The sequence below is a fragment of the Palaemon carinicauda genome, chromosome 45 (genome assembly GCF_036898095.1).
Source record: "Palaemon carinicauda isolate YSFRI2023 chromosome 45, ASM3689809v2, whole genome shotgun sequence".
In the NCBI taxonomy this organism is placed as follows: domain Eukaryota; kingdom Metazoa; phylum Arthropoda; class Malacostraca; order Decapoda; family Palaemonidae; genus Palaemon; species Palaemon carinicauda.
Genome location: NC_090769.1, coordinates 1,810,126 through 1,824,818, shown reverse-complemented (window position 1 = coordinate 1,824,818; position 14,693 = coordinate 1,810,126). Strand labels below are relative to the sequence as shown.

Here is a 14,693-nt window from a genome sequence, read left to right as displayed (position 1 = left end):
ATAGAGACATGTTGGTGGGTCCTGGAATTTTGGAAATAAGAGTATGAAACCATATAGGAAATTTTCTCTCGAGTAAATGATTACAGTATTATGTAGTTATTAGTGAAGTAAATGATTGCGGTAACTAACGTTTGAAGAGGTTGTGATACTTTTCAGGGGGAGAGTACATTTATCATTTGTGTGTTTGGCAGTGCTTTTATCCTTATATATCTTGATCCAGTGGTTATTCCTTTTATATGAACATATCCCTCAGGCAAACTCTTTGATCTGATAAAACTTTTATAGTGATATTAAGAGCCCATGGTGTCAGACATAGAATATGAGAGCCAAATTACTATTGTATCTTCATTGAGAAAAATGTCTTGTTTGGTTTTTAGCATTAAGATTTTAATGGAGTTCTCTTATTTCATTTTAGTTTTACATTTGTAGAATAAATACCTCAGTTGGTTGGAATTTGTGATTACAAAAAAAATATGAAAGTAGATAATTGTTGATGATAAAATTTTCTGTCTTACATATATATATTTCTTATTAATATGAATTGTTGTTGTACAGTGTGTAGATCAGCTATCACGTCGCCAGCAGCTCATAGCTCAAGATTATCATGTTAGTCGGGGCTTGGTTAGAGCCTGTCGTAGTGCAATAACGGAAAACTCTTGCCGTAGGGGAAGCTCAGACGACAACCATGATATAAAACTTTCAAGGATCTTACTTTGCCTCGAGAATGCTATGAAGAATGGTAAGTGCTGGGCCGTAGTTTTTGTTGTGTCATTTGCATCTTAGCCTTAGTGGATGAGTTTTGTGTCAGACTAATGTATTTGATTTTTTCAAAGGATCTTGAAGCAATGTAAATTCTTTACTTTTCATCAGTTTCTTTTTCACACTGAGCTGCTTTCCTGTTTGGGTCTTATGGCTTTTAGTATTCTGCTTTCCTAGTTATTAGTGTTACAACTTGACTAGTAATGAAATTAAAAATTCTATAATTAATTTCCAAATTTCACAGTAATTAATCTCCTTGTTTTGTAATAATTAATTTCTGGTGTTTGCAGGTCATTTTGTAATTTATTTTCTTGAACAATATGAAGGATTCTTTCTCATGGTTGCATATGCTGATATTTTTTGTTGAAAAAATTTAGCTACTCTAAAACTGGATGGTCTTCCCATTCTGGTGGCTTCTGCCGCACATTTTTTTATTTAACATATAATTAGTTTTCTTTGGCGTGTAAAGGACTCCTTCATACAACATAAAGTATACCGATGTATCTTGGTAAGAATGCTAATTATACCAAACTTTTTGATGACCTTCAGGTTTTGTTTGGCCTCATCTTTCTGACTTTGTGCTCATTTTCCTGAATGCCATGAAAAATTTATCTTATCTATCTATCTACCATGGCATTTACCCAATTTTTTGGGGTAGCTTGACATCAAAAGAACAAAGGGGAATTTTTTTCCCATTTGTTCCTCCTTGCCTGACGAGGAACTCAGCCTAGTTTGGTTAATGCTAACATGAAAAATACCTTCTTAAACCCTTGGGACCGTACATCTAGGGATGAAAACTTTTAACGCCACGAAACTTAACCTTACATCTGACCATGACACCTAATATTTCTTAATTTTGGAGTTAGGTTACTTTATAAAATCTCTGAAGAATACCTTTTTATACTGTTATGTCTTTTGTATTAGGCATCTATATCTTTGCCAACATCCCCACTGGCTCTGCAATGGCTTTCAAATTTCTCTATACTTCAATTTCCACTTAACATAGAAATAGATTCTTTTGGTATAGCACTGTTATGATTTGAGTGGACTTTGTAGTTAATTGTATTGATGACCTATTTGGTAATGCAGTATAATTATAAACTCGATACCAACTTTATTAATTTCCAATTGTACAGAATGCAAAGAGCTGTACTTTCTGATCTTACAGGTAGCCACCATGGAGAAGTTAATAGATATATACTTTTTATGATCGCAGTAAACTTTTAAGATGGGTATTGTGCATAGGTCTTATGCAACAAACAATTGGCATAGTCACTAAAAGATTCATTGTCAATTCAGTGACTCAGTTGCCTACTAACAATACATTGCATTAAGCTATAAAAATAATGTAAATGAAACATGAGGATTGTGTAATATGAAAAGTAATTGTTGTTTTGTTTTGAAATTCCTAATCTGGTTTCATTTTAACGTTTTAAACAATTTGAATAAAAGTCTATAAATATGTCTTTCAATATTAAGGAGTCCTGTTCGGTATATAAAATGCAACCACACTAAAATTGTATTTCATCATCATCAGGAAAAAGTATTGAAAACAACTGTAAAGAAGAGATGCTATCTCATAGGCGATTGTTAATGGAGGATTACAAACTTTCACCAAATCTTATGGTACATTGTAAAAATGAAATCGAGACTTGGTGCAGAGGTGGAGTTGAAACGGGTGGTCGTACTCTACATTGTCTCATGAAACAGATGCGCCATCATAGTCACCGCAAGCAAATAACTGAGGGTTGCAAACGAGAGGTAAGGGTGTGGAATTGATCCCTAAATCAAAGGGTGTAATTTCTATCACTTATTTTTTTACATCTCATACAATAGTTTTATGTACAGTAACTCTTCACCATACGAACAATTAACTAACACTTCCATCAGTACAATGTATGCAAAAAAACAGAATTTTTATGATAACATTTATTATATCTATGCTCATCTAATGTTCATATTACTTCTTTTCAGGAAGCGCAGTTTTATTGACATATTTCCCTAAAATTAAAAAGTTCCCATTTTCTTTCCTCTTGATAATATCATGCGTCCAGTAAAGTAATGAGACAGTTTAATAGTTAATGGTAAGAATCCACTCTGGGTCTCTCCAGATATGCTTATTGTAGCAGTACCCCGACCTAAATCGTTAACTGGCTCCGAGAAATCCAATGTAAATCTAATTAGGATGTAGGTCGGATTTCTGCAATATCAAAAAAAGAAAAAATTTACAATCTGCTATCATTTTATAAAAACCAGTAACTGACACATGGGAAGTACTGTACCGTACAGTACTTAACCCTTTTACCCCCAATGGACGTACTGGTACGTTTCACAAAACTCATCCCTTTACTCTCATGGACGTACTGGTACGTCCTTGCAAAAAACTGCTATTTACATTTTTTTTTTTTCATATTTTTTATAACTTTATGAGAAACTTCAGTCATTTTCCAAAAGAATGAGACCAACCTGACTTCTCTATGACAAAAATTAAGGCTGTTAGTGCAATTTAAAAAATATATATTGCAAAATGTGCTTGAAAAAAGAAATGCCTGGGGGTTAAGGGTTGGAAAGTTCCAAATAGCCTATGGGTAAAAGGGTTAATTGTTATTTTAGGACTTGGAGATAGATCTAATGTTGGGTTAAACGGCGTAACTTGAGTTTTATTTTCGTATTTATTGAGCAACATAAAGACAGATTTGACGTATTTTAAACCGACTTAGGGGGTATTACTGTATATTCTTAGCCTAGTTACCTAGCAATAGCAGGATCAGCTGATTGATATCAGTGGAGGGTTAGGAGTTGCGTGTAGTTTACAAGTTTTTTAGCCTTAACCCTTTTACCCCCAAAGGACGTACTGGTACGTTTCACAAAAGCCATCCCTTTACCCCCATGGACGTACCGGTATGTCCTTGCAAAAAAATGCTGTAATATTTTTTTTTTAATATTTTTGATAATTTTTTGAGAAAATTCAGGCATTTTCCAAGAGAATGAGACCAACCTGACCTCTCTCTGACAAAAATTAAGGCTGTTAGAGCAATTTAAAAAAATATACTGCAAAATGTTCTGGGAAAAAAATAACCCCCTGGGGGTTAAGGGTTGGAAATTTCCAAATAGCCTGGGGGTAAAAGGGTTAATGATGTTGGACTACCGAACTCAACCGCTTCCGGCCGCCCTCTGGGATCGCATCTGGCTTATATGGTGTTTTGTTACTGTACAGTCTATTGATAGAAAGGGCTTATGGCCAAAGAAATTTTAAATTCAGGAAAAGAATTTATCTTTCTTACTTTAGAAATAGATACAATTCAGGCTCTAGAACTCTATTATTTTTTGTTAACCCTTTTACCCCCAAAGGACGTACTGGTACGTTTTACAAAACTCATACCTTTACCCCCATGGACGTACTGGTACGTCCTTGCAAAAAAATGCTATTTAAATTTTTTTTTGCACATTTTTGATAATTTTTTGAGAAAATTCAGGCATTTTCCAAGAGAATGAGACCAACCTGACCTCTCTATGACAAAAATTAAGGCTGTTAGAGCAATTTAAAAAATATATACTGCAAATTGTGCTGGAAAAAAAAATATCCTGGGGGTTAAGGGTTGGAAATTTCCAATTACCCGGGGGGGGGGGGTAAAAGGGTTAATGATTTGAGTGCATGAATAACTGTTGCTGAAAGTATTTTTGTTCTGTAAAGCCAGATTATTATTGTATACTTAGCCTAGAACATTTTAGGCATCAATAGAAATTCTTTGTTCGTCTTTTGGAATTTTATATCGAGTTTAAGTAACTTCAGAGGCATGTTATTGTTATATATCTTAAGCCTGTATAGTGTTTATTCACTTTAAAAAACATTATTTTAAATATTTAACTTAGCCGGTGAATATATAATAGCTGCTGCTCCAGCGGCTCGACAGAAAAACACACAAAAACTCGCGAGCGATCGCTATGAAGGTTGCGGGTGTGCCCACCGGCGCCAACTATCGGCCAGATACCGCATATGTATGTAAACAAGCCTCAATTCCTCTCTGTCGGCCTTAACGACAAGACGTATCATTACTTGCTGTATAACCTGGAGTTTTCTCAACAGACTTGGTGAAGTACTTCATTTTGGTTTGAGCTTTCGCAGTGCAGGTGTTTTTTCCTCAACTTAAACTCTTGAACTCTTTTTTGGACAGATTTAATTGTTGATGACTTGGATTGTTTTTTGGACTTTCTTTGACTAATTCAAAATGGCTGACGCTTCTCAAGTTCCTAGATTTCGTAAGTGTAATGCTAGGGATTGCAATAGGCGTCTTCCAAAGGCATCTCTCGACCCACATACTGTGTGTTCTAATTGTCGGGGTAAAACCTGTCAATTAGGAGATCGGTGTGAGGAATGCGTGGGCCTTTCGGAATTCGATTGGCTCGAATATGACAAATATTCTCGTAAGCTAGAGAGAGATAGGGTGAGGAGGAGTTCCTCTAGGTCAGTAGATTTTTCCTCTCCACATGCCCCTGAACCTAATCCTTCCCCTGTAGTGGTTGTGCCTGAACCCCCTACTGGCACTCAGGAACCATCAATGCGGGACATGTTACGTGCCATTCATGCTTTGGGTGAAAGAGTTGAGTCATTAGCTACAGATCGTAATCAACTCATGGCGGACGTTAAAGAGCTAAAGTGTCAGAGTGCCACAGCGGAAAATCGTGGGAAAGTGATTAGTGCGCAAAGTGTTTTCAGTGTTGCGACCGAGGGTTCGTCTGTTCGTGCCTGTCGTTCGCCTAGTCCGAGACCTCTTGCAAGCTCCCAAGCCCAGGGGAGAAGTAATGTCGTACGACTTATGGGTTCGAGAGGCCTTGATCAGCGAACAGACGTTCCCTCTGTGGTAACAGGCGTGTCTCATCAAGACCGCACCTACCATAAGACGAGAGAGACCATTTTCTCCTCGTCATCCGAAGGCTTTTCGCATAAGAAACCGTGGAGCAAGGTTTCAAGGCCCTTGAAGCGAAAGTCGGTCCCTTCAGGACAGGTCCAGCGTCCTGGTTGTAGCCATTGGGACAGCTCTGACCCCTTACAGTCATCGAAAGACTGCTCTCCGATTAAGCAGCAACGTTACACAGGCTCAGAGTGTCTTGGTGTAGGCAAGGTTGTGCAGTCTCAGACGTTAACCCCGTCTTTCACCGCACCCATTCCCGTTGATCCTAAATGGGTTGTACTGCAAGACATGCAGATCAAGCTCTCCTCCCTTATGGAAGACTATTCTGCTGAAAAGGTTCACGATGATCCTCGCCGCTTAGCTAATCGAGATCCTGGCCTTTAGCCGCCAAAACGAGCCTTTGCTCGTCCTGTTGACGTTGGCGTTGCTAAGTCACGTCAATCGCGCTTTGTAGAGCCTCACTCGATGCAGTCACGTGTTGACTTTCAGCCGCATATGGACGTTCAGCCACTTCCTAATGCTCTTGTTGACGTTCAGGACGTTCGCCAACCAGCGGAGTTGACTTGTTTTGACGCTGAGCGTCAACCACCGCAGTCTAGAGTTGTTTTGACTGCTCAGTCTAGGCAGTCAAAACAGTCTCGAGTTGACGTCTAGCGTCCTCCCGCTCCTGTTGTTGTTGACAGTCAGGCTGTTAAGCAGTTACATGACGTAGCATCCTGGACTGCTACTAATGCACCAGTGCGTGTGGACTCTGCGTGTCAAGCATTGCCAACCCCTTTGCTTGTTACTCAGCAGTTGTCGGATGAAGATCCTTCAGATGAGGACGTTGCTGACCCTCATCATGATGATCATCCTTCGGATGTAGACGAACCTAGAACGGTTCCTCCTTCAATGGACTTTAAGAAAGTCATGTTAATTTTCAAGGAGCTTTTTCCCGATCACTTTGTTACCGTTGCTCCTCGTTCGCCACCGTCTGAGTTTGCTCTAGGCTTACCTGCTAACATGCCAGCCTTTACTAAGCTAGTGCTCTCTCGCTCTTCCAAGAGAGCTTTACGACTTTTAGGTGACTGGTTGGATACCAGGAGGAGTTTGGGGAAGACGGCCTTTGCCTTCCCTCTGTCAAAGCTCTCGTCTAGATCGAGCGTCTGGTATGCCACGGGAGAATTTCTCGGCTTGGGAGTCCCTGCCTCTGCCCAGGGTGACTTCTCAAGCCTCGTAGACTCTCCCCGCCGCCTAGCCATGAGACGCTCAAAGATTAGTTGGTCCTCCTCGGACCTTGACCATTTGCTGAAAGGCGTATACAGGGCCTTTGAAGTTTTCAACTTCCTTGACTGGTCATTAGGAGCTTTGAGTAGGAAAATCTCGTCAGCTGATAGAGATGTTTCCTTACTGATAATGTCATGTATGGATAAAGCCATCCGCGATGGTTCCAATGAGCTCGCCGCCTCTTTTACGTCGGGAGTCTTAAAGAAGCGAGAGTCCCTTTGCTCTTTTCTTTCGGCAGGAGTTACTCCCTGTCAGAGATCAGAACTGCTCTTTGCTCCCTTATCAAAGTTTTTGTTTCCGCAACAATTGGTTAAGGACATAGCTTCTTCGCTTGTGCAGAACGACACCCATGACTTGATGGCGTCCTCTGCTCGCAAGGGGACCCCTTTGACATCCTTTGCTGTAAGACCCAGGATCGACACTCCGGCATCCAGATTTATCCCGCCCTTTCGTGGCAGAGCTCCCAGCAGGGGAAGTACTCGTGCCGAGGGAAAGAGAGGTAAGAGGAGAGGAGCCAAGTCCTCACGTGGCAGAGTCTGACTGCCCACAGCCTCAGACAGCGGTAGGAGCCAGATTGAAGAGCTTCTGGCAGGCCTGGGAGAAGAGGGGCGCAGACCAACAGTCTGTTCGGTTGCTCAGAGAGGGGTACAAAATTCCGTTTGTACGCAAACCTCCTGTAGCGACATCTCCCATCGACCTCTCTCCCAGGTACCGAGAGGAGTCAAAGAGACAAGCCCTAAACCTAGAAGTGTCTCTGTTGCTAGAGAAGGGAGCGGTGGTGAAAGTCTCGGACCTTCAATCACCGGAGTTTTACAACCGTCTCTTCCTAGTCCCAAAGAAGACAGGAGGTTGGAGACCGGTGCTAGACGTCAGTGCGCTCAACGTTTTTGTTACGAAAACAAAGTTCACTATGGAGACCACGAAGTCAGTCTTAGCAGCGGTCAGAAAGGGAGACTGGATGGTCTCTCTCGACCTACTAGATGCGTACTTCCACATTCCTATACACCCAGATTCCCAACCGTTTCTGAGGTTTGTTTTCAGGAATGTGGTATACCAGTTTCGGGCCCTGTGCTTTGGCCTAAGTCCTGCTCCTCTCGTGTTTACGAGACTTATGAGGAATGTGGCAAAATTCCTCCATTTATCGGGAATCCGAGCCTCCCTGTACTTGGACGACTGGCTTCTCAGGGCTTCGTCCAGTCATCGCTGTCTGCAGGATCTTCATTGGACATTGGATCTGACCAAGGAATTGGGACTTTTGGTCAACCTAGAAAAGTCCCAGCTGATTCCATCCCAAACTATATTGTATTTAGGGATGGAGATTCGCAGTCCAGTTTTTCGGGCTTTTCCGTCTGCCACCCGAATAGATCAAGCCCTGCTCAAAGTCCAACTGATGTTGAAGAGAGAACGGTGCTCAGTCAGGAATTGGATGAGTCTAGTAGGAACTCTATCATCCATGGAGCAGTTTGTCTCGCTAGGAAGACTACACCTTCGGCCTCTCCAGTTCCATCTAGCCTTTCACTGGAACAAGGGCAAGACGTTAGTGACGGTCTCAATCCCGGTCTCCGAACCAGTAAAGGCATGCCTGAAATGGTGGAACAACAATATCAGTCTGAGAGAGGGACTTTCCCTAGCAGTTCAGAACCCAAACCACGTACTATTCTCAGACGCGTCGGATTTGGGTTGGGGTGCGACCCTGGACGGTCGGGAATGCTCAGGTCTGTGGACCTCAAGTCAGAGGAGCATGCACATCAACGGCAAGGAGCTTTTGGCAGTCCACTTGGCCTTGATGAAATTCGAAAGTCTCCTTCGAAACAAAGTGGTAGAGATCAACTCCAACAATACCACAGCCTTGGCGTACATCTCCAAGCAAGGAGGCACCCACTCCCTCACGCTGTACGAGATCGCAAGGGACCTGCTCATTTGGTCAAGAGATCGAGGCATCTCCCTGTTAACGAGGTTTATCCAGGGCGACTTGAACGTCTTAGCAGACTGTCTCAGTCGGAGGGGTCAGGTAATTCCTACGGAATGGACCCTCCACAAGGACGTGTGCAAGAGTCTTTGGGCGACTTGGGGTCAACCCACCATAGACCTCTTTGCCACCTCGATGACCAAGAGACTTCCAATCTATTGCTCTCCAGTCCCAGACCCAGCAGCAATACACATAGACGCATTTCTCCTAGATTGGTCTCATCTGGACTTATATGCATTCCCACCATTCAAGATTGTCAACAAGGTACTGCAGAAGTTCGCCTCTCACGAAGGGACAAGGTTGACGTTGGTTGCTCCCCTCTGGCCCGCGAGAGAGTGGTTCACCGAGGTACTTCGATGGCTGGTAGACTTTCCAAGAAGTCTTCCTCTAAGGGTAGATCTGTTACGTCAGCCCCACGTAAAGAATGTCCATCAAAGCCTCCCCGCTCTTCGTCTGACTGCCTTCAGACTATCGAAAGACTCTCAAGAGCTCGAGGCTTTTCGAAGGAGGCAGCCAGTGCGATTGCAAGAGCGAGGAGAGCTTCTACCATTAGAGTATACTAGTCGAAGTGGGAAGTCTTTCGAGACTGGTGCAAGTCAGCATCTGTGTCCTCGTCCAGTACCTCTGTAGCCCAAATCGCAGATTTTCTTTTACATCTTAGAAAGGTTCGCTCCCTCTCAGCTCCCACGATTAAGGGCTACAGGAGCATGTTGGCTTCGGTCTTTCGACATAGAGGCTTAGATCTTTCCAACAATAAAGATCTCCAAGATCTCCTTAAGTCTTTCGAGACCTCTGAGGAACGTCGTTTGGCAACTCCTGGATGGAACTTAGACGTGGTCCTAAGGTTCCTCATGTCAGACAGGTTTGAGCCATTACATTCAGCCTCCCTGAAGGATCTCACCCTCAAGACACTTTTCCTAGTGTGCTTGGCTTCGGCTAAAAGGGTCAGTGAACTTCATGCCTTCAGTAAGAACATCGGCTTTTCTACAGAAAAAGCCACTTGTTCACTTCAACTTGGTTTCCTGGCCAAAAATGAACTGCCTTCTCGTCCTTGGCCTAAATCTTTTGATATTCCTTGCTTATCAGTGATCGTAGGCAACGAACTGGAAAGAGTATTATGTCCTGTTAGAGCTCTTAAGTTCTATTTAGCTCGTACTAAGTCATTACGAGGTAAATCTGAGGCATTATGGTGCTCAGTTAAGAAACCATCATTGCCGATGTCAAAGAATGCTTTGTCATATTTTATCAGATTTTTGATACGAGAAGCTCATTCTCACTTGAATGAGAAAGACCGATGTTTGCTTAAGGTTAAGACGCACGAAGTTAGAGCTATAGCAACCTCCGTGGCCTTCAAGCAAAATAGATCTCTGCAAAGTATTATGGACGCGACTTTTTGGAGAAGCAAGTCGGTGTTCGCGTCATTTTACTTAAAAGATGTCCAGACTCTTTACGAGGACTGCTACACACTGGGTCCATTCGTTGCAGCGAGTGCAGTAGTGGGTGAGGGTTCTACCACTACATTACCCTAATTCCAATCTCCTTTTTAATCTGTCTCTTGAAATGTTTTTAATATTGTTTTTTTGGGTTGTACGGAAAGCTAAGAAGCCTTTCGCATCCTGATTGATTTGGCGGGTGGTCAAAGTCATTTCTTGAGAGCGCCCAGATTAGGGGTTTGATGAGGTCCTGTTTGTATGGGTTGCAGCCCTTGATACTTCAGCTCCTGGGAGTCTTTCAGCATCCTAAGAGGATCGCTGGGCTTCGTGAGGAAGACAGACTTACAAGGCAGAGTAATCGTCTAAGTCAACTTCCTTACCAGGTACCTATATATTTGGGTTTTGTTATATTATAACTGTCAAAAACTCTAAGCATATACGCTGTAAACTTAATTAACTCTGGTCTCTACCCACCACCTTGGGTGTGAATCAGCTATTATATATTCACCGGCTAAGTTAAATATTTAAAAATGATATTTTAATTATAAAATAAATTTTTGAATATACTTACCCGGTGAATATATAAATTAAAGGCCCTCCCTTCCTCCCCAATAGAGACGCAGCGGGACGAGAAGAATTGAGGCTTGTTTACATACATATGCGGTATCTGGCCGATAGTTGGCGCTGGTGGGCACACCCGCAACCTTCATAGCGATCGCTCGCGAGTTTTTGTGTGTTTTTCTGTCGAGCCACTGGAGCAGCAGCTATTATATATTCACCGGGTAAGTATATTCAAAAATTTATTTTATAATTAAAATATCATTTTTAACTGTCAAAAGTTTAAAGTAGTGCTGTTGTTAGAACTTCCTTTTATTTATTGAATTTATGATTTATTTTTACTTTAATTTACTATTCTACATAGATGGGAACTTTGATGAAGGAAGCTGATGTCGGAGAAGATTGGAGAGCTGATCCTGTGCTTTATGACGCTTGTCTTCCTATGGTTGAATCCTCTTGTAAGGATATCAGGGGTGGTAATGCGAGGTAGGATTTTGTCTGCCTAAAACTATCCATTTTATTTTTTGCACAAAATACTATTGAAGAAAGGTGTTTACCAAATGGGTACTTTCATATTCATCTATTTGAACAAGAAGTAATTACTGTGTAACTAATGAAGTGTGTTGAGAACTTAAAAGGGGAACGTTTCAGGATTTATGCTTGTAATTTTGAGTATTCTTTGTTTTCAAGATATTAATTGTAGCTAATTTTAAGTATTCTCTGTTTTCAAGATATTAATTGTAGCCAATTTTGAGTATTCTCTGTTTTTAAGATATTAATTGTAGCCAATTTTGAGTAATCTCTGTTTTCAAGATATTAATTGTAGCCAATTTTGAGTATTCTCTGTTTTCAAGATATTAATTGTAGCCAATTTTGAGTATTCTCTGTTTTCAAGATATTAATTGTAGCCTATATATGTATTTACAGGGTGTTGCGGTGTTTGATGCGCCATCTGAACTCCCCCGAAATGCCCTCTCCTTGTGAAGCAGCCTTACTAGAAATACAATATTTTGTTTCTCGGGAATGGAACCTGGACCCACAGTTGCTAAGTGCGTGTGGTAAAGAAGCTGTGGAGAAATGCGATGCCAAGAGAGATTGGGCCGACACAACATCAAATGCAGAGAGAGGAGTTCATGTGCTTCCCTGCCTTTTCCGTTATGTATACCACCCAAAGAAAGATTTAAGAGTAAGTCACTTAACCCTTTTACCCCCAAAGGACGTACTGGTACGTTTCGCAAAAGCCATCCTTTTACCCCCATGGACGTACCGGTACGTCCTTGCAAAAAAATGCTATAAAATTTTTTTTTTTTCATATTTTTGATAACTTATTTGAGAAAATTCAGGCATTTTCCAAGAGAATGAGACCAACCTGACCTCTCTATGACAAAAATTAAGGCTTTTAGAGCAATTTAAAAAATATATACTGCAAAATGTGCTGGGAAAAAAATAACCCCCTGGGGGTTAAGGGTTGGAAATTTCCAAATAGCTTGGGGGTAAAAGGGTTAATGTTATGTAATCTGACTGTAGATCAGTTTCATGTTGTTATGTTATTTTTTCAATATTTAACTTAGCCGGTGATTATAATAGCTGCAACTCTGTTGCTCGACAGAAAACTCTAAGGTAAAACTCGCCAGCGATCGCTACACAGGTTGCGGGTGTGCCCAACAGCGCCATCTGTCGTCCAAATACCCAGTACTCAATGTAAACAAAGACTCAATTTTCTCTCTGTCGTGCTACCGACAAGACGTACTTACTCGCTGTTGCTAAACTGGAGTTTTTTCACAACTAATTGGTGAAGTACATTATTCTAGTTTTGAGCTTTCGCTGTGCAGGGTTTCTCTTCACAAATCCTTGAACTCTTTTTGATAACGGATTCTTTGTTGATGACTTTTTGATAGTTTTTGAATTCCCCTTTGACCAATTCAAAATGGCTGACCCTTCACAAGTCCCAAAATTTAGGAAGTGCAATGCTAGGGACTGTTCAAGGCGTCTTCCGAAGGCTTCTATCGACCCTCACACTGTTTGTTCCAATTGTCGGGATAAAACCTGTCAATTGGAAGATCGGTGTGAGGAGTGCGTTGGGCTTTCGGAATTCGATTTTATCGAATTCCAAAAGTATACAGGTAGGCTAGAGAGAGATAGAGTTAGGAGAAGTTCCTCTCGTTCTATTGATATTTCCTCTCCTCATGCCCCACAACCTATTCCTTACCCTGTAGTGGTTGCTCCTAATCCCCCTCCTGGCACTCGGGAACCTTCGATGGCTGATATGATGCGTGCCATCCAAGCTCTGGGTGAGAGAGTTGAGTCCCTTGCTAGTGACCGTAATCAGCTCATGGCGGATGTGAAGGAGCTGAAGTGCAAAAGTGCAGTGGGAAGTGATAAAGTGAGTGATAGTGTTGTGGATAGTGTTGCGCTTGAGGGTTCTTCTGTTCGTGCCTGTCGTCCTCCTAGTCCGGGACCTCTTGCAAGCTCCCAAGTCCAGGGGAGAAGCAATGTCATACGACAAATGGGTTTGAGAGGCTTTAATCAGCGAACAGACGTTCCCTCCGTGGTATCGGGCGTATCTACCCAAGATCGCCCCTGCCTAACAAAGACGAGAGAGCCCATTTATACCTCGTCTTCGGAAGGTGTTTCTCGCAAGAAACCATGGACCAAGGTCTCACGACCGTTAAAGCGCAAGTCGGTCCCTTCCGCACAAGTCCAACGGCCCAGTTGTAGCCACTGGGTCAGTTCGGACTCGCTGCAGTCATCCGATGACTGTTCACCTCCTAAGAGAGGCAAAGCGGTACCGCTTCAGTCAGTTACACCGTCTGTCGCCGCACCTGCTCCTGTAGACCCTAAGTGGTCTTTACTGCAAGACATGCAGTCTAAACTAACGTCTCTTATGCAGGACTTTCGTGCGGAGAAGGTTGCTGCCGCACCAGCTAGTCAGCTCCTTGCCTACAACCACCCACACGATCGGTTGTGCGTCCTGTGGACGCTGAGGTAACCTTCTCACGCACACCAGTTGAGAGAGTTCCGCCACCCATGCGTTCCAGTGTGATCTGCCAGCCGCATGTTGACGTTCAGCGACGCACGGAGGTATCCGTTGACGTTCGTGAGGTTCAACAACCGTCAGAGTTGTTTTGTTTTGACGCGGTGCGTCAACCTCCGCAACCCAGTGTGGTTGCCACTGCTCACCCACATCAGTCCAAACAGTCTGGAGTAGACGCTGTGCGTCCCCGCGCTGCTATGGTTGTTGCCAGCTCACAGACTGGGCAGCAGTTCCATGACGTTGCGTCCGGCTCAGTCACGCATGCACCCGTGCGACCGGACTCAGCTAACCAGCCGTTACCCACTCCGTTGCCGTTCCCTCATCAGTTATCGGATGAGGGACTTTCTGATGATGATGTTGCTGCACACGTAGATGAACCGCATTCAGAACTGGACGAGTCTAAGTCTACGCAACCCTCTTTGGACTTTAGGAAAGTTTTGGCCCTGTTCAAAGAGATGTTTCCGGACCAGTTTGTTTCTGTGGCTCCGCGTTCTCCTCCGTCAGAGTTTGTGTTAGGCATGCCGTCAACCACTCCTGCCTTTACTAGACTCGTCCTCGCACGCTCGTCCAAGAGAGCTTTGCGGGTGATAGGAGAATGGCTGCAGTCCAAGAAGAGTTTAGGGAAGACAGCTTTTACGTTTCCCCCTGCTAGACTCTCTTCTAGATCGAGCGTCTGGTATGCCACGGGAGAAGTTCTCGGCTTGGGAGTTCCTGCCTCTGCCCAGGGCGACTTCTCAAGTCTTGTAGACTCTTCCCGCCGC

At 42.9% G+C, this 14,693-nt stretch overlaps 1 protein-coding gene across 1 annotated transcript in view; it reads left to right on the top strand.

The window, feature by feature from the left end:
* Positions 1-14,693, top strand: part of LOC137634766 (Golgi apparatus protein 1-like) — an 86,069-nt gene that overhangs the window by 24,330 nt on the left and 47,046 nt on the right. Inside the window, exons 6-9 of the mRNA XM_068367288.1 lie at positions 556-739; positions 2,297-2,520; positions 11,263-11,384; positions 11,826-12,084. Of these exons, the coding sequence (XP_068223389.1) occupies positions 556-739; positions 2,297-2,520; positions 11,263-11,384; positions 11,826-12,084 (789 nt within the window). The remainder of the gene's footprint in view (positions 1-555; positions 740-2,296; positions 2,521-11,262; positions 11,385-11,825; positions 12,085-14,693) is intronic.